Genomic DNA, 27081 nt, shown 5'->3' with positions numbered 1-27081 from the left:
GCTGGACCCAGGATTGGGGCAACAAGTCTTGGCAAATTCAAGCCCACGCGGTGGACCTAAAATGGCGTCTGGCGTGGACCAGGAGGGTCCGGGGTGCTCCTCTTTTGGAAGGGAGCAAGGGCCAGTCTGGAGCAACCAGACCAGCAGTGTTGTCGTCGTTGATCGTCATCGGGAAGGCCACAAGCCAGCGGGCTAGTAGCCAGACAACGCGGTGAGCAGCCAAAACGCAGAAGGGCCCCACGCAGATCGTGGAGATGCTGGGGGGCTGGACTTCGGTGCTGGAGCTGCTCAGGGTCGGGGCTTCTCGGACCCCAAAGCACTCACCAGAGGATCCCTCGGCGGTCGTGCTGGATAGAAGTTGTGCAGTTCTGATGATGGCCGGTCCCTCGAGGTCTCGTCGCACCTACGATTCTCAGCTTAGCTGTAGAGGTAGGTAGAGGTCAGAGGTGCCAGGGAAGCCGGGTCTCGTTGTGCTGGTCGGTCGGATTCCTGAGGAAGGACGTGTAGCAAACCGCAGAGTTCTTAGATGGTGCTTGCGGATGCAGGGTGACTACTCCTTAGCCACAAGGGAGAAATCTTGAGAAGAAGTCGAGAGTTCCTTTCGTAGAAAGTAGTTTCTTCATTCAAAGATGATCTAATTTGGAAGGGTCCCCGCTCCTGCCTTTATCCTAAAGAAAGGGGTGGGTACGCGACTAGGTCCTGCCCTAGGGGTGGGACCAGGAAGGGGGGTGGTTACACCCCTCTCCCATGCCGGACTTTCCCCAGGTCAGGGGCTGGTGTGCCCCTGGAACTGGTTCTAGCCGGCAGATGCGTAGTGAGCACCAGGGTGCCACTTGCAGTCACCTTCCTGTAAAGCCCTGCCTACCCAGGATACACAAAACCCTGTCTGGGATGGTGCTAGCAGCGCCCCTGACAGGAAACCCTTTGTCCAAGCTCTCCTCGCTGGAAGGACTCCCAGCAGCAGGAGGTCAGACTCGTGTCTGTGGTGGCAGCATCCATTTTGTGGAGCTGAGGCTTCAGTTAACTTTAACCGGGGTTCACAGTTACATACATGTCGTGTCCCTCTAGAAGGGTGGAATGCTAACCCCGTCGCCAGAATTGGCGAGGGGTTAGTATTCCAATTCGTATGACACCTTACTCGACATGTTTTGATAAAGCAATACCAAAGATAGCATTTAACCGCGAGGATTATAATGCACTTAAGAGTATATGGTATGCGTTATCATGGAACAGCTATTAGGACTTGGTTCCGCAAGCTGCAAACGGGCTCAGCACATGCCAGAGCACCATTTCACATGATTCCAAGCACTCTGCCTTCAGGATTGTCAAGGCCTGCCATAGGAGTGACTGATAGGAATCTGTGTGTCCATTTTTAGGGTTAGATATAGGTATACTATATCTAAAGCAAAGGGTGATTACACCACCTTGCCCCAGCTGTCGTGCAGCCAGTTGTGTCAGTTTTAGATGGCCATCCAGGGGTGGCATAATACATGCTTCAGCCCCTGGTAGGCCCTGGGTACACCTATGCCCTGAGTTACAGGGTCTGATAAGGTGGCCCAGTACCAATTGGATAATGCACCTAAGGTACACATGTCAATTTAGTGAGAGAACAGCTAGGCTGTGGGTCTGATTGGCAGGCCCACAGCCAGAGAAAGTCGTAAACCAGTGAAACAAAAGCAAAAAATCTGGGTGATCATAGGATTGCAGACCCTACTCTCCTACAGTATCAATGAGAGACTTTTTTGGTATTACGCCCTCTTTGGACAAAGTGTGTCCTAAATATTCAACAGAGTCTTTATATAATTTTCATTTACTCTTTTTAAGAGTTAACCCATATTCCTTGAGCATATTACACACATTCCTGAGATGATCGGTGTGTGTTTTCTTATCTGGTGAGAATATAAGACTGTTATCCTGAAAACACTTTCCAAACGTATGCATGTCCTTAAAAAGATGACACATTGACCTCAGGAAAATGGAAACTGCTGACGCTAAACCAAATTGCATTGTTTTAAATTGAAATAATCCTTGGGGTGTAATGAAAGCTGTCATGTGGCGTGACTCCTTCGCTAGTTCTATCTGATGGTGTGGGGATCGAAGATCGAGGGTGGAGAAGATTGTGGCACCCCGAGCATGCTTACCACCTTGTTGATATTCGGCAATGGATGGCAGTCAACCAGAATGTTAGCATTCAAAGCTCTAAGATCAATACATTATCTCAACAATTTATCGGGTTTGCCTGCCAAGACAATCGGAGAAACCCATTCCGATGATTCCACTTCTTCAATAACACTCCCTTCTAACATCTCATTTAAAGCTTTCCCTACCTCCTCTCTTACATTAATTGGAACATTCCTGAGTTTTTGTCTGACAGGGAATGATCCCTGCTTGAGTCTTATCAAATGGGTAAAACCTTTGAGTTTACCTAAACTTTCAGAGAAAACTTCAGGAAATTCTCTTTCTATGAGTTTGACATCAGCCCTGTCCTCACTACCATGACAGGTTATTTACTGCTAGGGTTGAGAATAATCCCCAATCTCCATTGGTCTCTCCACCCTAACATGTTCACTCCTTTTTTTCCAACATACAATTTTATGAAGGCAGTTCTCTCTTTGAACCTGACATCAGATGCAATATATCCCATAAAACCAATGGTTGAGCCATCAAAACTCTGAGCAATGATATCAGAAGGGCATAGATCTTTGGTGGACATAGTATTACTAAATTTCTCATTGAAATAACACTCAGCGACAATCGACCACAGGAACCCAGAATCTGCCATGAGTTCCAGATCTTCGTTCAAGAAACAAACAACACACTTTGGGTAGTTCAAAACCTCTCCTTCAAGAGCACAAACATTGACAACGGATACAACAATAGCCTTCTCATTTGAGGAGTCATCATCAGGAAGTTGAGCACACCTCACACAAAGGACTTCACTATTCTTTGAGGGAAAACCTCTTCCTTTGTTACTTGTTCTCTTCCTGTCATCCTTACATAGCCTGGGAAAATGCCCAAATATACCGCATTTGATACATTCTTTTCCTATGGCTGGGCAACACTTGAAGGAAGCAACATGGGTGGAGCAACCACACCTATAGAATACTATATTTTTATCACCACTTTTTCCCATATGCGTAACTTTATTGGAATTACTTACAGCTTATACTTCGTCAGTATTTTTACTACCTTTATCACCTTTGGAGTTCACATTCTCAATACTCTTCATCCACCTTTCAGACTGGTCGAACGCTTTAGCTGCAGCTATGGTGTCATGTAAATTATTCGGATTACCCAAGAACCACAACTGCTCTTGTGTTTTTTTTTTGTTTCTCATATTAACAATTATTTGGTCCCTGATCATTCCATCTGCTAATATACCAAAATTACATGAAACCACAAGGGATCTGAGAGCAGTCAGAAAATCATCAAAAGGATTTTAATTCCCTTTGTGAGAGTGTGTAAAATGTATATCTATTGAGTGCTATACTGGTGGTGGGTTTGAATCTAATTTCCATAGGTATAAGTGTTAAAACCGCCTGACCCTCAGATCATAAGCAATGAAGGAGAATGTTTTTTTTTCTTCTTTCATTCCCCATTCTATCTCTATCAATAGCGTTCATGTATGTTAAAAACTCCTCCTTCCACCTAGACCAAGGGATAGGAGGGTCACTTTTAGTTTGAAGAAATTTGGTAGGAGGTTCGAACTGCATGGTTAATAGTATAAAACATTTTACAATATAGTCACCTAGGAACAGTAAATATTAAAAGAAATTTTAAACAAATTATGGTTTGTTAGTGCTTGTAGGAAATGGATAATAGTACTATTAAAATTAAACAATGAACATAATAGCTGTGCACATCAGCGTGATATGCATCCACAAAGAAATACCTTTAACCTCATCGATGCTTGAGATATTCTTCTCCTGTGCTGTGCCATAATAGAACTGGGTGTGGTCATGACGAGCTTAGCTCGTCATGAGCACACGAGCACCGTGCCTCATGACAAGCTGAGCTCGTCATGAGCATCGAAGGGGTTAAAACTGTGCACATCAGGGTGATGTGCATATGTTGTCCAAATACCTTTAATACTGTGTGCATCAGCGCAATGCACAATTACAGTATTTATTTAACCGTGCGCATCTGCGCGGAGTGAAAATGCCAGGAACTGTAAATGAGCGTGGGGGCATTGTCGATGAAGACTAAACGCAGCGGAGGCTGGCACAGGTAACTGCTGTGGGGCGATGGGATGGGGCAGGTGGTACGGGAAAGTCGACAGACAATGGAATATGTATAATTAAATAAATAAATAAATAAATAACACCTATTCCAATGTCTGTCTGCTTCTCCTCGTGCTGTGCCCTGCCCCACCCTACTTTGCTTAACTGTGCCGGCCACCGCAGGACTCAAACTTGACATAAAGTGACAAGTAGGTAGTAAGTGAAAGCAGATAATCTGAAATTTGTTTATATAGTAACATATCCTTACTACATTCCTAACTCTCGGCCCCTATATTCGATTCTCATGTGCAACCCTTACTGTAAGTCTTGTCCTTGTTAGATTCCATTAAAGGATACGCAGAGCTTTTGCTGAGATACCAGAAAAACATCTGGTCTGTGTGGAGTAGCTTCTGTTTTTCCAAAGAAGCACTGACTAGTGAATTCATGTATTGTCACAATATACTTTTTCTGGGTCATTCTTTCGATAAACTCAAATTCTATTTAGCTAAAGTGTAGAAGATAAAATAATCCACATTCTGGGTTCTCCCTCGTGTTGGTCGGTTTTATAGTCATTTCATTTAAAAGTCATTGGAGGTGCACTCAAATCAAGACAAAATTCATAATTCGACCAAATTGACTATGACCATAAAAGTACAAGGGTAATAAAAACATTCACATATTACAAAACACTAAAAAGCTATGGCAGAATTAATTTTTAATTTACAGCATTTGAAATTTAAAAACAGCATAATAAAAAGCCAACTCATAAAGCAGTCATGGTGCATAATTTCTCCTTAATTTGATAGCAGCAACACTATAACTGGGTACAGCAGTGCAAATTTCAGATGAGACTAGACTTTGCAGGTGAATCAGCCCTTCTTTGTTGGAAGTAAAATGCTGGTGTTAAGGGACTGGATGTAAAAATCAGACTACAGAGGTATGGTACAGAGTACAAAAGAGTATAAAGTGAATGGTGGATTGGGGGGAGACCGTGTCACATGGGAACATGGGAGGGAAAGCCACTGAAAAGTGGACCATGTTCAGTCTCAGTCTGGTCGGATAAAATCTGTACTCTGGGTTGGTAATCCAGGTTAGATAAGATTCCATGCCTGTGGTAGTAAAGATTTACCTAATAAGATTAGATACCTAATAACCGAACACGTTGAGAGACTGCACAATCGTATTACCTCCCTATATGATTCAAAGCTTTGTTTGACTATTTATTTTAGATTTAGGGACAATACTTACAGGCTAGTCAAAAAGGTCACTGTGTCCAGGATGTAAAAAAGGTTTTTTACATGAGCCAACCATGTGATAGCAAACATATTGTCTAATCTTAGACAATCCACAAGCACCCGCCTTGAAATCTTTGCCTTAGGAGTGCACCATAGCTTTAACCACAATGCTAAAGGGGCAGTTCTAACTTAGTTCTCTAATGCCCATGCCCAATTGCAAATGTGAAATAAAGCTTCACGTAGATTTAGGAATGGCTAAAAGCCTGGAAAAAATCTATTTTCAGCTACCTGTAGTTTCCGGGGGCATCATAACCCCAGACTCCAGCTCCATATGTGCCGATTGATCGGCACTTACTTTTATAGAGTTGGATCATTTCCTTGATTGGCTTGTGGCCTAGCCTTTTGGCAAATCTAAAAATTGTGTCACAAACTCTTCCACATTCGGCACTATCTAAATCATTAACCTGTCCCACATCCCATGTGCATATAGGAAGATTCCTGGATAATTAAACGACGGTACTTTTTCAATTGGTATCCCCCCTATAAAAAGGCTTTTAGACTTGGTGTATTTGGAGCAACAGGTCATAATTACAGATTTTTCCTGATTCAATTTAAGATTAAGTTTAGATATAAAATCATTAAAACCATTTAAAAGATTTTGGAGTCTGCTGGCTGTTAATGCTACCACATCATCCATGCAGAGCAGCACCGGGAAGCATGGAGGCTAATTCTAGGGATATCTTTTCCGCAAGATCTTACAGCAGTGTCTAAACAAATTATATAAGATAAAACAGAAAGATGGCTGATATGCAACCCTGTCTAACTTGGCAACCTATATTGGACCTGTACAATCCCCATTCCGTGCGTAGCGTACTTTTGTTGTACAATCCTTATGTAAGCGCCTTATAAGGTCCAACAGAGGGGCGTAGACTCTAGCCTGCTCCATCAGTTCCCACAACATACCCTGTCTACAAAGTTAAAAGCACAAGAGAGTTCCATAAAGGCCTGGTGAAAAGAAGAAGGTAGCCACCCTAAAATCTTTGCTGTAGAATCAATCAATGAAATCGGGTGATAACATGCAGGAGTATTCCAGCCACCTTTTTTGTAAATGGGAACTATAATACCTTCTCACCAGGAATCAATAGGGTTGCCCCTAACTGCTGCCCTCAATACATTTGTAACCAAGGGAGCCCAGAACCCTATGTTGTGTTTAAAAAATGTATCGAGAACCTGTCCTGACCAGGCACCTTCACATTAGTAGCAATCATAATGGCTCTGGTGACAGATGCAAGGTCTACAAGATCAGTTAATTAACTCTCATTAACACGGTGGGGATCTGACCTGGTATTCTTGAAATCCTCCCCCTCCTCTGTCTGGATTAAAAATTATGGTATATCAATAAGGACTAGCAAGAAGTGCGAGACTCAGTTATGTAAGTTTTAATTGGAAAACCATTGTTTTTTTTTAATAAAGCCCACACCCACCAACCTAGTTGGTGGCATGCTTCATCATCGGGCCCACCACAGTGACACCTAGCGTGTCCCGGCTGTGCTACAACGCCAGAGTTACTGCGTAGCAGGTATAATTGCTGAGTGTGCAGTGTAGTGAGTGAGAAAGTGAAGATTAAAAGCTATACAGTGGGTCCCATAGTTAAACTTTATTAACTGGGCCCCTGTTAGCGGATAAAAAGGCGGTCGGACGTGTTGGAGAGTTTATGACCCCCTATGTCCCGTGTGGTCTGCATGTTTCAACCATGCCTTTAAAAACTGGCTTTCCTCAGGACCAATTAGTATGTGATATAGTGCAGTTGAATAATACTAAATTATAGTGTTTGTGTTGTTTTTAAATGTGTCGCACTCCCTAAAGTGCGTCTATATGTAGAGGGGGATTCCCTCTTGCTTTTACTACATATAACACATAAGACATAGACAGACGTACAAGGTAGAGTCAAATTAGCATGGTAAGCTGTTAGCACAGAAATTGCCGACTGGTAAGGTGTGTGCTCGACCTATATCGGACTAGGGTGTGGTCATGTACATGACATGACTAGGTGTTTTTATCATGAAACCGATTTCAGTGGTGGTGGGCTAAAACAGCCTAATTTGAGACATGGTGAGGAACAGGTAAGTACATTTACTATATCCTCACACTGGCTAGTATCTGTAAAAGCCTCCTTGGGGCACTCAGCAGAAAAAAAGACCCTGGAAGAGGTTTAACTGGACGTAGGGGGTCATAAACTCTCCAACACGTCTGTCCGCCTTTTTATCCGCTAACAGGGGCCCAGTTAATAAAGTTTAACTATCTTACCCTCGGGTACTGGTACCCAATGTATAGCTTTTAATCTTCACTTTCTCACTCACTACACTGCACACTCAGCAATTATACCAACTCCGCAGTAACTCTGGCGTTGTAGCACACCCGGGACACGCTAGGTGTCACTGTGGTGGGCCCGATGATGAAGCATGCCACCAACTAGGTTGGTGGGTGAGGGCTTTAATAAAAAAAAACAATGGTTTTCCAGTTAAAACGTACATAACTGAGTCTCACACTTCTAGCTAGTCCTTATCGATATACCATATATAAACTGGGGATCCGGACTAGCTTACCTAGTCCTCACTCTCTCCTTTGATCAGGCATGGATTAAAAATTAGACAGAAGTGATCACTCCAGTCTTTTTCAGAGATATGACACTCAATGTTGGTTAGTTGGCTAAGTGAGAAAAATGGGCGATTAACTAAGTCCCAAAAAGTCTGGCATCTTTCATATCGGTAGCTTTATTCATGTCCTCCTATGCTTTAGAATTATTTTCCTGTTCCCTTTTCTGAATGGCTTTCTTGTATGGATTTCTTACAGCCCTGATATCAACAGTATTACAGTGCATTTTATCAGTGGCCAACTTCAGGGCTATAAGTACTTCAGTGTACTCGGGGCTCAACCCTGATTGAATGGCACACTGTTTTGATGATTTATCTGAAAAAAGGCCACTAGAAATGACTTCACAGTTTCCCATGAAGCTGACTCGGATTTTAATGAAATCAGCCTCCATGGAGAGACAGTAAGAGATATCATAAAAAGCCTCAGTAACGACTTCAATAAGAAACGGAATTGGATTAAGAGTCCCAGTTTAAACGAACCCCTTTATTCGCCGAATAACTGACGGGGCGTGATCTTGCCAGATGTACCATGGTGAAGTGTGGTTAAGAACCATAAAGTAATAGGGTTATGTTCACTATAGGAAAGTGGGCTCACCTCATACAATGCAAGGTTTTTTGTCAAATCCATTGATAAAAGGGCAAAATCTATTGTGCTGTCCTTGACTCTTCCTGTAAAAGTGGGAGAATTTGTTTTACCATTGCCCTGAATGTCAGACGAGAAGGTCAAGGTATGTGATAAAACCAGCTGATTTAAAGCTTCACCATAAATTGAGTGTGCAAGGTGGCCACTATCATCCTCTTGAACATTAGAAAACTCACATACGCGGTTCTCTCTATGTAGGCATTTAATGATGTTAAAGTCACCCGCCCATATAATTGATGTGTGGTTTTTCTGCGTGTGAACGAAATCTGATAGCCTTTCCCTTTTTTTGCATAATTTCTACCGCGTGTGTAGAAAATAAGTTAAAATAGGAATGTATCAAAAGTATATTATACAGTTTTGGCAGTTGGAGATTTAAAATTTGGTACATGGTCTTGATGCTAAAATGTTAACTTTGTGATTTCTGATCGTACATGACACAAAGATGGACAGCACCTGACGGGATTGCATCAGAACAATAAGATTTGAACCCATTAGTAGCTATAGGGTCAAAGTCCCGGGTCTCCTAACAGCATAGTATATTTCTCTATAAACTTCAGCCAGTCCTCATTATAACGTTTCTATCGGATCCCAACAATGTTCCAGAAGAGGAGCTGCATGCTCTGTCCGCTGGAAATCATATTTGGTGAATGGATAGTAGCCCCAGGATCTGGTGCAGCAGCAATACCACCATTCTCCCCTGAGTGAAGTCAAGAATTGTCCTCTGTACTTTTGAGGGACAAATAAAAGTTAGGTTGAAATTTGTTATGGGTTTGGTTAGAGCCACAAATCCAAACATTTATCGGGTCGACCAGTGCTAGATGCTTGTGGAAGAAGCTGAGTGGCAGTATCCTTATGGAGCTTGGTTGTATCATGCCAGCCCTTGCTCGTGTTAGAATGTCCTCTGCAACCTTGGGTTTAAGAATGTTGATGAGTACGGTGTTGCCTGGATAGTTCTTCTTCAGGGGTCCAATACCCTCATCATGGCACACAAATTCTCCTGGGATCGTAGCAAGGATTTGAGTATTTGCACCACCACTTTTTCCCATGGCTGTGTTACAAGTAATGGTTGCAGGACGTAATTTAACGTCCAAAAGGTTGCTGATGTGTCTGCTTCTAGTATCAAAGGGATCAACAACCAGGGGTGGCGTTGATTCTGAATCAGTCCGCATGCATGTTTCCAGCACCTGTTTAGAATCAGTCGCTTTCTGTTTAGCCACTCTTTTCGTCCGTTTAACCATAGGTGCTAAATCCGGTGAGCAGGCGGAAGTAACTCTGCAGGTATTTAGATCACACCCCTCTGACGTAACAGGACCAGGTGGTCCAGGATCACCATTACTATCCCCCACAGATGTGTTTGATGGTTTATCAGGATGTGCAATAATGTCAGCATTTGCTGGTAAAGGGGAGTAGACAGAGCGGTTGGAGGCAATTCAAATGTAACAGAGTCCTCAGTTGTGGGGGAAAGAAGCTGCTCTGCCCATTTGTTCTCATTCAAGACGAGGTCCGCAGCCCTCACTGCAAAACCGTCAATGGTTGTGCGTGGGTATGGTAGCTGGTCCATGCTGATCATCGAGTTAATCTTTCTTTTCCTCCTATTGGCCAAAAAAACAGGAAGTGAATAAAATAAATCGGGTGTAAAATAGCTTAAAGGATGGCAGGCAGATCCTCTATCAAGTGGTCAAATGGCCAAGGGCGGAAATCCAAGGACCAAGGGAGTTAGTCCAGCCCAGCCTCTGTCTAGTTTTGACAGGCGAAGATGGGCTCATCTTGGCCCAGTCTTCGGCGAAGCAACCCAGGGCCATTTCTACCATTAGGGCAGCAAAAGGGGGAAAACATTTTTAATCTGAAATCAAACAGGGAAAACATTAAGGAAATTTGGGGAGAGGAGGAGGGGGCGGCATTTTTCAACTCTTGCCTAGGTCAGCAAAATACCTAGAAACGGCCCTGAAGCGACCGCACCTTTGCAGCGCGTCAGGATCAGATTTTGGAGGGCCCGTTTTGCTAGTCATTTGGAAGGCTGGGAGACGAAGTTCCACCCCAGCATGAGGCAAACACAATGTCCAAAGCACCCGAGGTGCACTGAAAATGGCCCTCATCTTATAATTGGTTTCTCTTTTCCCTCATAGGGCTTAGTAACACATTTTAACTGGATAGCACAGCCATAATTTAGACATTCTAGTAGACAGAAGGGTACATTGTAAATTGTTCTTCACAATTTGTTATATAAACCAATGAGGCATTATCATAAGTGTTGAAGAGGACCATCTTTTGCATGGTATCATTACAGGATTTTTCCTTCCTATGCTGCACCAGGTTTTGCTGACCCTAAGACTCTTCACACTTTACTCCTGCTGACCAATTGTAAAGTGCTTGTGCTCTACCTTTTAAACATGATAAAATTGGGTTATACCTAATTGGTACATTTAATTTACTGGTAAGTCCCTAGTAGATGGTAGAACCAGTGCATGAAGTGGGTGGGATCTGAGGGGCACAACGTGCCCATACGTTTTCAATTTAGAGAAAACCATTCCCCTACTTTCTGTGAAAAGAAAAACCCTCCTGGGATAGTTTCTGACAGCTGAAATGCTTTAGCGGAAGCGTAAAGCAGGTAGGCTCAGTTCTGGAAACAGGGCATTCGGCCGGTACAGAGCCCAATTGGTTGAGGCATGAAGTGGGCTGTTTTCTCCCGCCAACTTTTCGGGATGTTAGAGACTGTTAGCCGGCCCATTGTGAGACAAAGAATGACAATGGACCCGTCTGAGCTGTCACAACCTGTTGTTCTCCTTCTCCTGCCCTGCCCGAGAGGCAAAACAGGGATGTCTTGCCTCAGGTGATGTTGCTGTTGTTGCCTTCCTTATTCATCAGATATGTGCATTACCTAAGCCATTTCGCCACTCAGACTGATTCTGCACAATGACTAATTTTTTATTGTTGTTTTTTTAGCCCAGTGGTTGGGATGCTTTACTAATAATTATGAACAGGGAAACTAGGCTGTGTCTCTTATAAAAGGCAGAATGTGTGATGAAAAGAATATCAGCATGTTGGGGGTATACTTGAGGTAAGGAAGTGGCTTTATAAATGTAAATACGGTTGTTGTCTTTGCCGATGATGTGATGAGCTGGTACAATGGGAAATCACCTAGCTGCTAATCTCTAGGTTGGATTGCCAACAGATATGTGTCTCATGCAAGGACGGAGGTACAAATAGTGTAGCAGGTGCAGTATCGCCAGGTACGGGTGGAGTAAGCAGCTAATTGCACCCCAGGTATGTCCTATTTTACTCAAGGTAAACGTGCTACTGACCTAAAGGAGGTCCTTTTTGCAGCTGGAGTGCAGTGGACTAGGATTACAGGCAGCCCAAGTAAGGACTCTAGTAAGAACTTTTGAAGTCAATAGGAAGGGGCAATGCAACTGGGTGACACATGGCCATATCCAAAGTGCGCACAAATGCTTCTCTTTCTTTCTTTATTATAGGAACAGAGGCCAGAAGGAATAACCCCAATAATCAATTAACCTTTCTTTCTGCTTAAAAAAACCAGAAAGGGCATACTCAAAACCTATGTGTAATGTTATGTGTTTCATACAATTTTAAATGTACCTTGCCTTTATCCACCACAATGGTACTCTATTTGACAATCTTGTAAGGATTAAAAAGGCTGAGTTGACCCTGCCAGAGTCTACATTGTGCCCGAAGTGTGCACATAAGGTTCTGAAACAGGCATTTACATTTTTCAGAGGTTTCATAGGCTTGTAAAATACTGTAATCCACCTGTCCTGATCACCTGTTTTACTCACAGGCGAGTGTCTTGAAGTCTTGTATGTGTGATTGTGTGAACTGAGTTATTGTGCAACTTTCTAAGTGCAATAATATACTTGTTTCAGATCTTCACATGACAGGATGGCCACTCTCAGTGGCTCCGTTGACTTGTATAGAAATCTTGGGATGCTTCCAACTGCAAGTGGAAGAAGTGGATGACTGAGGCTAGCATTTCGTGATAAGCAGAAATGTCTCATTCCATGGGGTCCAACAAGATGAGTATGAAGTTCCTACTGGGGGGGGGAGGGTAATAGGTTGGCCAGGTGTCAAACAATGTATACTGAACATAGGGAGGAAAAGGGTAATACCTCCTTTTGGAATAGGTGCCCTCACACACCCATCCAGCTAGGTGTCATGCTTCATTATAGGTCGTGCTCCTCGTCAGGTCAGCGCTGCAATATCTGACAGGCACCTTATGAGTGGTCTTTGGTGGAGATTTTTTATTCCATGCCGTATGGATGCAGTGGGTGTGAGGGGTCTTAAAAAAGTGTGTAGATGTGTGTGAAGTGGGTCACTAGTCTATGTGTGGTTTAAAACAGGGAATAGAAGTCCACACAAGTGTGATCTACACTACCTTTGGTTAGCTATGTGGGTAAAACAGATAAACCACAAACAATACCCTACTGTGGTACCTGTAAAACGGGTCATCCAACCTAGGTAAAAAACACATAATGGTTATGCAGAGGTGGATGATAATCAGGTTTGTCATATTAGTCCACTAGAGAAACTTCGAAATATACTCTGCACATAAAGTATCGACACCGCTTGTGCAGGAAAAGGGCGATAAAACATGAGTGCAAGAAGAGTTCAAACTGGGTTTAGGGAGCCCGTACACCTGTGGTAGCTGGAAAGAGTGCCTACTCACCCTATTCGGGTAGCTGGCTCATATCATCGACTTCCGGCGTGAAAAGACACTCAGAAATGAAGTGTCCTAAGAGAAGGTCAAATGAGGAGGGAATTAAATTCAAGGAGTAATCAATAACAAACACCAGACCAGTTGTCTCGTTGTCAGATTGCATCACAAATCCAACAAGGGGATCAAGGGGGTCTCCGCTGGCATGTTAAATGTGCCCCATGGGACTCAACAGGCTAAATGTGGGCTCCTCCTTAAAGCACAGAGGCAAGGCAAGCCTAAGTGAGGCAATCATGATCTCCAAATGGTGGAGTCGGGTAGCCGTAATGTTTGACTAACCATGGCACAGACCCGTACATACCAAATCAGTTGTCCCTCGAGTAGCCATTGTTTGTATACAGGCACACACACTCCAGGAGAGATGAGGGCATAAAGAGAACAAATGCAAGCCCCCAAAGTTGGAACTCATGTGCGTGCACCACAAACCATTGGTGGACCTACCCCAACACTGCTCGGACTGGGATGTAACTACCAAACCCGCAAGCTGCAGTTAAGCTATGGCCGCAGGACGTGGGGGCGTGTGGTGACACAGAGCAAATGCTCTAGAGCGCAAACTGGTTGGGTCACTCTCCGCCTGGCTGCCATCTTCATTGAGAGGCCTGCCAGGTCACGTGCTCCGGTCACATCGAGAAAGGCAGCATCCATTATGGATATAGTTAGAAAATATGCGGCAGCCATGGCAGAAGTGGTAGCTACAAGAGTCAATGGTCCCGCAAGGTGAGCGGATCGAGTGCTGTAAGGTATTTCAATATACCACGAGTGAGGCGGTGTGTCCGGTAACGGAGGGACAACAAAGCCAATAATCTGCTACAACAGCAGTGGCCCGTAGACCAACGTTTATGCTCATTGTGAGTCCAACGTGCAGGGTTTGTCTTAAGTTGGCCATGGTCGGGATACAACCCTGTCCTAACGGTACAATGTAGTGGGTAAAATGCAGCAATTACCGGGAGTGCGATGATAAATGAGGAGAGCCCAAAATCAAGGTAGTCGGCAGGGGCCCCCATACTTGTTAGGTATCATACAGTGTACTGGTCAAAAAGGTGAGTGTACCTAAGGCACGGCTGGTGATAGAACTCACTTGTCGTAAGTACTGTCTAGAATGTTGCTACAAGACTAACATTTATTGAATGTACTCCAATGGATATCTTCATTAAGACCCTCTTTATCTGTGGCCAGACAATGTACCCACCTCTGTTCAATCCTGAACAGAGCTTCTTTGTTCTTTTTGGGGTGTGTTTCCAGAATGACCCAGTGGAGACTGTCTGGTGGATGATGACATTGTTCAAAATTTGTACACATTCTCGTATTGGTTCTGTGATACCTAATGTTGCTGCAGTGCTAAGTAATACGTGTCTTGATAGTTCTGGTGGTCATGCCAATGTAGCGGAGGCTGCAAGGGCAAGTGATCATCTAAATGTAGTTGGCAGTGTTGCAATTGGTGTGTTTTCTCAACTACCATTTTAAAGTATCAGAGAGCACTATCTCCTTGGTAGGTTCTGTAAGAGGACAGACCACGGAAGACTCACACGAGTAATGGCCCATTACCGGAGGTAGGCTCCGAAGGGGTCTTTGTGGGTTAATGTTAAGAGCCTTAGGTTTGGTATGTACCAATAGATCTTTAAGTTTGTTGGTACGTTTGAAGGCAAACCTGGGATAGGGTAATTCAAGTGTCCCTGTGTTCAGGATGCCACGATGTTTCCTGATAATTTTTCTTATTCTGTTGGATGACATTTCAGACAAGGCCTGGAAAATAAGTATAGTTAAACCTGGAGACCACTTAGAGTCTTTGAGCAAACAGGATAAGAATGAGTTTGGGTGTGTGTGTATGACTAGGAAGTGCAGTGATCCACAGGGTGAACAAGAACTTCGGAAAACTAAGAATGAGAGGTCTTAGGGGAGGTGAGGCTAAGAAGGGTGAGCAGGAGTATCTTGAACTGCAGGTAGCAGGAGGCTCTTCAAAATAAGATTCAGTCTGGGCACTTAGCTATCTGAGTGTAAGCTGGAGCCTCAAGGGGCTAAATTGAACAGGGCATTTGCTGGGAGCGTAAGAGGGAGTAGGTGCCTTTAGGATTGTGCAGGAGTTTTATAGATTTAGTGGTAATTGGGAACCTTAGGGCCATAGTCCCTGCAGAAAACAGACGCCTCAGAGAATTTCATGGTGAACATGGTATTTGACATGGAAGTCAGCAGGAGGTTCTGGGAAGAGTGAGCAAGAGGTAGAGTGTCTAAGGGTAATGGGGGATATGAGCAGACATGAGGATGAGCAGGATTGCAAGGGCATGTGAAAGTGTGCAGAAGACTCTTGCAATCTCAGTGTGAGGAGGAGTCTGAAAGATGTGAGGCTGAGCAGGAGAAGCAGGGGACCAGAGGGTTTGAAATGAGCTTAAGGTTCCTGAAGGTGGATGGGTAGTCTTTAGACCAAATATTGATGAACAAGAACCCCACTGTCTTTGACTGAGCAGGGCATCATGCCCTTGAGAGCGAATAGAAGCCAGACCTGTTGGCCAGTAGAAAGTGAGGATTCATACAAACAAGTAGGAGCTTTAGCACCTAATGGCCAGGAAAAAGTCATGGATCTGAGTGGGTGGTGGGTGGAAGAGGGAAACATTAGTGAAGAGAGATTTATGGACCTGAAGATGAGTGCCAGGAGACCAGTGGATGAGATGCAGTGGAATAATTAGGTTTTCAGCCCTGACCGATATTACTAGCTCTAGAAGCTATGAAACCTTAGCTACCATAAAGTTATTCAAAAGTTAGCCCCATGATACTAAACATGCGATACTTCACAAAATGTTAAAATGCGCAAATGTGGGGCACTATATTTTTTTTGGTGCCCTGGCGAATTTTTGGTCACAATGTGACTATAAAAGCAGGAAGTCTCCTGTGCTGAGAAGCCAAGGAAAGGGCAGACAGCTTAACAAGCCCCCTTGCCAGAGTGTCTGCTGCTTAAAAGAAATGTATATCTGCGCAACTGGTTAACCTGCCTATGCAAAGGGAGTTTGGAAGATAGTATTGACTTTAATTAATGGAATCACTTGAAGCTTCCGGGTGACACACATTTTTTTTGTTTATGAGTGGTATTGCAAGAGAGTTACCAGCTGAGTTGTGAAGTGTATGCTTTCAAAGGACAGTTATAAAAATATTTGCAGTACAATACAGCCTGGGGTTTACTAAAATCTATATTTTGGAACCACTTCTTTTATCTTAAACCTTTTTGCGCATTTAGTAGCAGCCTATCTACTACTGTGTGTAATACAACTTTAAAATAATGACTTATATGTTCACAAGACTTTCATCTCCTATTGCATTGCAAATGCGTTTTTATTTTTATTTCTGACGGGTAAATTAGGAAATCTACACATTTCACTTGGGGCCTAGAATTCGAGATTTACTGTTCAAAGTTCAACATATTGAGGCTTATTTATAAGTTCCTTGCGCCACCGGTGTGCCTTTTTTTTGTGATGCTTCAATGGGGCAGGGGCCTGATCCATATTTACCAGGCAGCACTTAGCCACTTTATTTGGCTTCATGCTGCCTTCTAAATATTGTTCACTATAACACAGTTTTCTGCGTTAAAGAGGCGTGCAATTGGTGTTGCTGGGGGTGTTCCCAGCAACATCCATAGCTTTTTGACACTGCCCCAGATTTAAGAGATATAGTAACTCTGAGGCAGCTCTAAGAACTTACACCTCCCCAGGGGAGGTGTAACGGAGGCACAACGAGGAGAAAAAGCTTTATTTCTCCTTGTTTTTCCTTTTCCTATAGAAAGAGGAAAAAGCCTCTTGTGATTGTTTTTGTGCAGGAACGTCCGTTCCTGCAAAAAAACAATCCTCCCGCAATACATTCACCCTTGCACCATGGTGTAAAGGTGCCTGTGTTGGCGCACAGCAGCCCGTTGTGCACCAGAGCAGAGGAAAAGGAAATGAATGCCCTTTCCTTTTGCTGTCAGGCAGCACAGCAGGAAGGCCTGTGGTGCTGCCCTACATCAAAAACTCATAAATGAGGCCCATCGAGTGCACCATTTTTTCAATCAGACTAACAATTAGGGCCTCATTTATTTAAAGTGTTGCATCGCTGAGGTAAAAGAGCGACGTGACACTTTTTTCAGTGCGTCCTCCTTGCGACACCATAAATGCACCCTATTTACTGTACATCGCTTCATGTCGCATAAATTAGCTGTAAACTTTTGAAATACCTTCCCGGGCATTCTTTGCCCAATTTAATTCCTCCCTAAGTATGCTCTTTAAAGACTTGTCTATTCGTACAAGCATCCAACCTTTCAGTTATGGCGCCCAGAAATCTCTGGTGTATGAATGCTCTATAACCACACCAGCAGCATATAGAGCATATAGAACATCTACAACATGCACAAATGTAGACTTCTAGTACATTGGATACACATTTTAGGTACATAGAGAATGTTGCTGCCCAGGTCCCGTGCCACTTGAGATGAAGGGACCTTATGTAAATGATTGTTTATTCCCTCCATTGTTACCAGTGTCTGAAATGGTGAACCTGAAGCCTGGACTCCATACCTTGTTGAAAAGGTATTGGGGTAAACCTTCCTGAATGATTCACTGAGCTCCCCTTCTTATCAGCAGGGAAAAATATTCAAGAAAATACATTTAATCTGCAAGTATTATTTAAATTCACTTTCCATTTTCTTGGGATTCCTTTGTTGCAAGAGGCAAAAAATAGGGTAAAGGATCACTGTTTTGCCCATCTCTCAACACTTTTTTCCAGCAAGATGTCTATGAATTCAGAGCTTATTTTCTTCTGACAATATTGTTTTTTTTACTCCCATCACCCAAATCCCTTACTTTACTGCCTGTATCCTTCAAGTCTTTGGCCATTCATTCTCACCGGGTTTCCCTTTCGCGCTGTCTCCTCCCCTTGACCCCAACACTCCGTACCACCTGCTCGGGTCATACTTGACATAAAACAAACTACATCAACATTTTGGTTTTCATTATGCCCAGTTACTTATTCAATTTTAGTGTTTTTGAGAAGTGTGAAAATCTTTTTTGTAACTTTTTTCAGTCCAAACTAATGGTTGCATACTAGTACTAGCTGCAGATTAGTTAGTCAGGTGTCCTCACTGGTTTTATTCAAATTATTTTGTCAAGTTAGCATAATTTTGAACCACAGCACAGACTTAGGTATGCATGCATAATGAAATTAAATAGATTTGTAGGAGCGCACAAATATCTGAAGGCGTCAAGGCGCTAAAGACTTTCTAGTTCGAAGAAGAAATGAATATAACAGTTCTGTTTTGGAGCTCCACAGGGCATGGATTTATAGCACGAAGACACAATTTAAGGGCTCTCCTAAAGGTTGTATAGTTTTTCAGACTCGTAAGGGAGTTCCATAACTTGGCATTGACCACGGAAAAAACTCAACCTCCCCATCTTGCATTCCGAAATTTGGGGACCACTACCAAATTTTAAGTTGCTGAGCAAAGCAATCTAGTAGGTAGATTAGTTGCGTCACCCCACTGCTTTTAATCAGTGCCCTGCAAAGTAAAGGAAAGATAAAATGATAATAACTCTGAATTATCATTTTTTGATTCCTGCTGCTTTTCAAGCGGGCAGGTGAGTGAGGCTGCTCTGCTCTCAGGACAGGGTAGGGGAGGAGTAGTTTTCCCACTCCTAAGTGTGCAAAGACTGTTTGGTCGGCCCACTCGGGCCGCCCAAACCAGTCATGCGCACTTACCCCATTCTCCATGCAGGCTGCATTAAACTTGTGTGGGTCAAACGCAAGATTTTTGTCCACAATCACTCCCAGATTTTTTTCAGAGTCAATGGGGGTAGGCAGCAATCTCAGCATCTCTGGCCACCATTTGCTAATTTTAGACAATTATCATCCAATTAGCCACTGCCTCCATGGAGTTGTTGAAATTGGCAGATATAGACTCATTGTCTTCTGTGATAGGCCAATTATTTCAGTGTTATTGGCGTATGAAAGGGCCTGTAGCTCAATATCCTAATTAATTTAGCTAGTGGGGATACATATAAGTTAAATAGTGTTGGGCTCAGGGAAGATCCCTGAGGTACCCCACATTGCAGGGTAAGTCAAACTTGAATTGGTTGAAGGTCAGAGTCGGGGATCTCTCAGTCAGAAATGATTTTAACATTTTCAGTGCTGAGTCTTTTATACCTAATTGATATGATAAATCTGTCAGAAGGGTCGGAGAGATGGTATAAAAAGGCTGCGGACAGATCCAACAAAATCAGTGCAACGGTGATCTGATACTGTCCACAGCTGAATCCAATGCAGTTTCAGTGCCATGTTTGCTCCTAAACAGTTAGATGTTTTTCCAAAAATGTTGAAGGTGTCAGTTTTGAAGATATCAGGAGCAGGAAGATGAAGCGATATTTTTTAGATCATTGGGGTCTAGATTAAGGGTTTCCAGCAACAGCCTAACTGCAGCCTCCTTCCTAGGATGTATAAAACATTCTGTACTGTTGGCACTATTCATAATTGAAGTCAGGGGAACAGTGATAGTGCTGGCTACTAGATGGGGCGTGACTTTTCACTGTGGAGAAGATACTTTATTTGTGCTACTGTCATATGTGTAAAGGATGATGGAGTAGTTATGTGTTCCATGGTTCCCTCTCTGCTATCCAAATATATATCATTCTCATTGTGTGTGGACCACAATGCATAGAGCTACCAAGTTTGTGCAGGCTAGTTTAACATGCAATGTGGGCTCTAGTACTGGAAATCTCTGTTTTGGTCCTCTTTAACTTTAGACCACTGGCACTCGTCTTCTCAGCTGCCAATGTATCACTCTTAGACAAGAATAATGAATTATATTCACTAATAGGCGAGGCCACGTGAACATTATGATTTAGACAACACAAAATCGTGTGCAAATTACAGGAAATACAAGGTCATTAAAGTTACTTTTCTTATGTGATAATTACAATTATTTCAAATAACACTTGAGGCTTGGAATCCTCCCATTCTATTATAGAAAAAGTAAAAAAATAAAACATAACATTCAACAATGAATTCCGCTGACTGTCTAGCAAATTGCATGGCTTATAATGATGTATAAGTCATAAAAAAGAACTTTCATAAAACAGATTTCATACCCTGACCATGTTGATGATTTCAGCTTGTGTGGTGGATCCATATCTTGCTTAGATGTCTGAAGCTGGTCCTCCAATAACGACACCCTCTCGGTAAGTTGCTGCAAATATTTGTTCGATTGGACACTAGAATGGTAAATTGTTCTAAGATCATCAGAATGCCATTCTTCATCTTCATCGGTCATGCTATGACCGGAGGAGTCTTGAAACATCATGTCCTGTGTCACACCATATAGTCTCTCCATGCTACCAACACAATCACTGCTGGTGAAAAAAGAATGTTTGTTGCACTTCATGCTCCAGATCACCCTCTCAGATCTTTCAAGCTGCTTCTTAAGATCTTTCACATTCTGAAGAAGGACTGTGACATCTTCTGGATTCCCACTCTCGATCTGCTTCTTCTCGCTTTGTGGTTTGAATTTCTTTGTACTGGACTTAGGAGTACTAGTCATTGTTGTTTCCCATAACGTTAAATGTGAGTTCAATTCTTCCACCATACTGGCTTTTCTGACTAGATCTTCTTGCTCATCACAATCTACAAAGTCAACAAATCAAGATCAACAAAGGCAAAGCATTTCACTTTAAACCACAATTCCAAGCCACATTTTGGAAGTGTTGATGCAAAAGGCATTTTTACTATGAACCAATGTTGCATATTAAAGCTCGCACACATGGTAATTTCCAGGAGCAACCTAATGAAGCATGTATGGGAAAATAGCCTGAATGAGAGGTAAAAACCGAGGAAACTGGTACACAACACTGATTTTGTGGTATCCGTCATTCAGAGGGTTAAACCAAGGCATTAGCAGGTAACCCTACACCTGAAAATTACAGTGTACAGAAAATGAGGACCCTATAACAGATGTATCCTGATATCTTCCACATTACGATAGTCCCTAGTAATTTCATGTTCAAGTGTCATCCAGGACTTTCACTCAAAGAGAGCATTCATGCCACTTCATATCACAGAATACATGCTTCCTAACTGAGCAACCTTTTCTTACCTGGACTGGTGGTTTCCTCTCGATCAGCCTCATTTTCACTTCTTCCACACGTCTCATATCCTAAGTCTTGGATATCAACTTGTACTTGCTTACTGTCATGCTTTACCAAGGGTTCACCTATGGATTACAGACACAATGTGATTCAACTGAATTCTCTCTTGAAAACAAAGTGCATTTCATACATAGCAAGCAGTCTTGAAAAACATTAACCTCATAGATGCTATTAAACATTCCTCCCCAGTGCTGCGCTGTCCATTGGAACTAGTGCTGAATGGACGTCCAATGGTCGTGCGCAGCACTGGGGAGGTAGTGCTGCCGTCGGACAATGCACCGAGGCAGCACTTAAGGGGTTAACTTGCTGCATATTCGGAAAAGGTTAATTTATTTTATTTTATTTATAAGGTTTTATATAGCGCTGGCTGGACCCGAGGGTATCAGAGTGTTTTACAGGGGTTTGTTTTGTTTTTTTAGAGGAAAGAGGAAACAAATTGCAAAGTAAAATCTGTATAATGAGGTAGCATACACAAACAACTTAGAACAATAAAAACAGACCAAAATAATTACCAGGGCTAATTACATTAAGATTTACATTAGAATAGAGCGAGTCATGAGTATTAGAGCAAGTGTGGTTGGGAAAGGCTAAGGAAGGAGGGGAGGAAGCAGGAATGGCGGGAGACAATGGAAGGGGAAGGGTGAGGGAGAACTGGGTTAGTGTAGGCTGGGGCTATAAGAGGATTTAGTTATATGAGCGGGGAAAGGTAGTTAAATGGGGTAGTTATAGGAAGAGTGGGGGAAGAGGAAGTCAAGTGATCGGTAAGGGGAGCCCTAAACAGTGACACGCAGGCTGAGACTATAAGGGGACTTAGTGATATAAGAAGGGAAAGGTAGTAAAATAGGGTAGTTATAAGAAGAGGGGGGAGAGGAAGTCAGGAGATTGATAAGGGGAACCCAAATCAGTGAGAAGCAGGATTGGGAATAGTGCCCGGTGTAGGGATTAAGGACCCCAGCATTTGTTGAGAAGGTGCAGTTTCAGGGCTTTTTTGAAGCTGTATTAGGAGGGGTTGCAGCGTAATTCTATAGGGAGGGAATTCCAGATGGTAGGCACATTTCAAGAGAAGGAGTGTGCTTGTGTGGATTTCTTATTTAACAGAGGGGGAATGAGAGCGAGTGTGTCAGTGCTCCTCAACACTCTAGAGCCGCCGCCTTTGTTGAGTTTGCCCGAGAGGTAGCGTGGGGTGTTTTGATGAAGGGCTTTATGCGTGATGCAAGCGGTCTTGTAGGTAGATCTGCCTTCAATGGGGAGCCATTTGAGAGATTTGAGGGCAGGGGAGACGTGATTGAACCGTTTGCAATCTGTGATAAGCAGCAAGTTTGAGAACAGAGGACCATTGCCCCCCGAAACTATGGAAAGTAGTGGCTCACTCGATCATTAAGGTGTTGATCCATATCTGGAACACTTCTCTGATATCCGGCATTTTCCCGGAGAGGTGGAAACATGCCATTGTTCTCCCCCTCAGAAAAAAAACTTAACGGAGTGCCAGGAGATCTGAGCAATTATCGCCCAATCTCACTTCTCCCAGCCCCTGCAAAAATGCTGGAAAAGTGGGTACAAAGACAGCTATCCTTTTTCATTGAGGAACATGGCCTTCTACATGATACTCAATCTGGTTTCAGACCTGGTTTTAGCACCGAAAAGGCTCTCTTGGAAGTGGCGGAATCAGTAAGAATGTTGGTGGACTCTGAGCCTTAGGATTGCTGGTGCTCCTAGACTTATTTGCGACATTCAACACAGTGACCATTTAAGACTGTTGCAAAGACTCAAGGACATCGGCGTGGAGGGGGGGGGGGGGGGGGGGTAGGCGGTCCTGGGTTGGTTGAAATCGTTTTCCTCCGACCGGACACAACAGATTGCCCTACAACCACACAAATCCAAACCCAAGCAAATTTGGTGTTGTCCCCCAGGGATCAGCACTCAGCCCTCTTTTATTCAATATTTACCTGGGACCGCTGTTATCACTCATAGCCAAATGGGGGGGTGAAGGCGATATCATACGACAATGACACCCAGTTGATGTTCTCATTTAAAGAACAATCGGACAATGTCTTTCAGAGCTGTAGGGGCTGTCTGACAGATATCTCCCTATGGATGAATAATAATAAACTGCAGCTAAACGCCGAGAAAACTGAGGGATTATTTTTTTGAAAAATATCTCCCCCTACCAGTGGACCTATGGTGGCCACCGGAAATGGGTCCCCCTCCCACTCCTGCAGAGTCGGCAAAAAATTGGGGGGTGAAGTACTATACGGACCTCTCGTTTTCTGCTCAGATCAGGCAGGTGACTTCTACCTGTTTTGGAAAATTGAAAAGCCTGCGTTCATTCATCCATCTGCTACCAGAGGACTGTCGATAATCATAATACATGACACTTTGACGGCTACATTAGATTTTGGAAATGGCCTCTATGTAGGTCTACCTGCATATTTGATTAAAAGACTACAGATGGTGCAAAATGCAGCTGCGAGAATGATTAGACGAGTACCATTCTGTCATCATTTCTCTCCGCATATCAAGAAACTCCACTGGCTGCCCGTGGTCAGGAGAATCGAATTTAAGGCACTGAAATATGCTTTCCGCTCACTACATGGTAAATGCCCGAGCTATCTGAAACAGCGTTTATGTAGCTACAAGGGGAATAGACTACTGAGATCAAATACTCAAAACTTACTGTGTATTCCTCAGTTCAGGAAAGCACGGATGGGAGGCAGATCCCTCACAGTTAAGGCCGAAAAGCTATGGAATGCCTTGCCAAACTACCTGAGACATATGGAATCAGAGCCACTTTTCAGGAGAACACTGAAAACCTGGCTATTTAGCCTAGAGCAGCAGGCCTAGGTATCATACGCAGAATCTTCCGCTCGCAGTCTGTTTCGTCATAGCGCCGGGGCACCTCTGTTTGAGGTAGCTGCTCGCACTCTACAAATGCCAATAACATTATATTATAATTATTTGATTGGGACTAAGTGGATTTTAGGTGTTCCAACGAGGATGGCGTTACCATAGCCGATTGTCGATAGTACCAGTGATTGGACAACTAATTTAAAGTCATTTGCAAGAATTAAGGGTTTGCTTTCTTGAGGTGATGGAGCGTGAAGAGAGCACCATTTGCTGCATTTTTTATGTGAGAAATAAGACTAAGGTTCTGGTCAATGTTAATCCAGAGGAATTTAACTGAGTTGGAAATGGTGAGAGAACAGTTGAGAGCTTTAAGGTCAGAGATCCAGGCTTGGATGGGAAGCGGGTTGTTTTTTGGGGAGAAGAGGATGATTTTGTTTTTTTTAGGGTTGAGTTTGAGATGGTCAAAATGGAACCAGCATTGAATCTTAATCAGGGTGTCATTGAGGTGTAGGATATCAGAAAGTGATTTAATCTTGCAGTAGATTTGGGTGTCATCAGAATAGAGGTGGTAATTGATTCCCGCTTGCTGAAGAATGAGGGTGAGAGGTTCCATGAAGAGGTTGAAAAGAGAGGGAATGAGTGTAGATCCCTGGGCAACACCAAGGGAGACAGGGCTAGGTTTAGAAAGGCAGTCGAGAATTTTAATTTGTTGGGTTCTGTGTTGGAAAAAGGAGGAGAACCATTTGAGGACTGAGCCATTAAGGACAAACGATCTCTGGTGTGAGAGGAAGGTTTAAGTCTGGTAATGATGTTAAGGAAATCGCGCTCGTTAACTGGGTGGAAGTTATTCCAGGAGGCATTATTTTTTAGCAAGGGGGAGGTGGGGTTGTGTTCAGGCGGGGTCATTTGCATTTTGGGAGAGAGGAGTGAGTTTCAGTTGTGCTTTGACTGTGGTCCCCAACTCTGCTGGGGTAATATTGGGAAGGTTTCTAGTCAGTTTCCTGTGTTTAATGGTTTTGAGGGGGAGAGTGGCATTGTGTTAGTGATTGAGAAGAGGATGAGGTGATGCCAAGTCATTGCAAGTAAGATAGCGTCCAGATTGGCCCCTTTGGTGTGAGTCACAGAATGGCAGAGTTGTTTCAGGTCATTAATATTAAGTAGATCAGGGAGGAGGTTAACAAAGGGGTCATCCTTTTTGTTCCAGTGGAGGTTAAAGTCTCCTAGGAAGAGGTTTTTAGATTTGGAAAGTAAGGAAATCCATCATGTAATCTTTCTCCATTCATTCTTTCAGATTGATGTTTGTGATGTGATGTGATGTGAAAAGTAATTATAAAGTGCAACATACACTGTACAGTTTCTTGGCGCTAGGGCAATAGGACAGTAGGCAGCTGCCTAGACAGGGCAAGGGAGTGCATAGCAGTAATCGGGAAAAAAAGAAAGGTTGAAGGGACCGGGGAAAAGGAAAACAATTTAATTGTACGCAATGTGAAACAGGTAGGTCTTAAGGAGGGATCTGAAGTGGGTATAGGGAGAAGCCAGCCTTATGTCCAATGGGAGAGCATTCCAGAGGGATAGAGCGAGGAATGAGAATCTTAAACCTCCCCATTTCTTGCGCTTGACTCTAGGGACTTTGAGTAGAGCCGAATGAGCCGAGCGAAGATTACGAGAGGGGACATAGCGATGAATAAGGGGGGAGATGAAAGTAGGACCTAGACCGGCCAGAGATTTAAAGACAAGGCAGCCCAGCTTGAATTTGCAGCGTTCAGACACAGGGAGCCAGTGCAGAGATTTTAGCAGAGGGCGGACGTGGTGGTGCCTCGGTTGATGGAAGATGAGGCGTGCCGCCTGGTTCTGGACAAGCTGCAAACGTTTGAGTTGATAATCTGGGATGCCTATGTACAAGGAGCTTCGGTGGTGAGAAAGCACGCGATATTCCAGATTTTGCGCAGGAGTGTAGATCCCTGGGCAACACCAAGGGAGACAGGGCTAGGTTTAGAAAGGCAGTCGAGAATTTTAATTTGTTGGGTTCTGTGTTGGAAAAAGGAGGAGAACCATTTGAGGACTGAGCCATTAAGGACAAACGATCTCTGGTGTGAGAGGAAGGTTTAAGTCTGGTAATGATGTTAAGGAAATCGCGCTCGTTAACTGGGTGGAAGTTATTCCAGGAGGCATTATTTTTTAGCAAGGGGGAGGTGGGGTTGTGTTCAGGCGGGGTCATTTGCATTTTGGGAGAGAGGAGTGAGTTTCAGTTGTGCTTTGACTGTGGTCCCCAACTCTGCTGGGGTAATATTGGGAAGGTTTCTAGTCAGTTTCCTGTGTTTAATGGTTTTGAGGGGGAGAGTGGCATTGTGTTAGTGATTGAGAAGAGGATGAGGTGATGCCAAGTCATTGCAAGTAAGATAGCGTCCAGATTGGCCCCTTTGGTGTGAGTCACAGAATGGCAGAGTTGTTTCAGGTCATTAATATTAAGTAGATCAGGGAGGAGGTTAACAAAGGGGTCATCCTTTTTGTTCCAGTGGAGGTTAAAGTCTCCTAGGAAGAGGTTTTTAGATTTGGAAAGTAAGGAAATCCATCATGTAATCTTTCTCCATTCATTCTTTCAGATT

At 43.4% G+C, this 27081-nt stretch overlaps 1 protein-coding gene across 1 annotated transcript in view; it reads right to left on the bottom strand.

Annotated features, from left to right (window-relative positions):
- Positions 1–27081, bottom strand: part of LOC147748891 (myomegalin-like) — a 1575921-nt gene that overhangs the window by 395297 nt on the left and 1153543 nt on the right. The window contains exons 25-26 of the mRNA XM_086928761.1: positions 21580–21696; positions 20579–21110 (exon numbers count right to left, since the gene is read on the bottom strand). Coding sequence (XP_086784887.1) covers positions 20579–21110; positions 21580–21696 — 649 coding nt within the window. The remainder of the gene's footprint in view (positions 1–20578; positions 21111–21579; positions 21697–27081) is intronic.

Source organism: Lissotriton vulgaris, chromosome 1_1 (assembly GCF_964263255.1).
Source record: "Lissotriton vulgaris chromosome 1_1, aLisVul1.2, whole genome shotgun sequence".
NCBI lineage: Eukaryota > Metazoa > Chordata > Amphibia > Caudata > Salamandridae > Lissotriton > Lissotriton vulgaris.
Note: the sequence above shows the minus strand (reverse complement) of the source record. Positions and strands in the feature narration are given on the sequence as shown.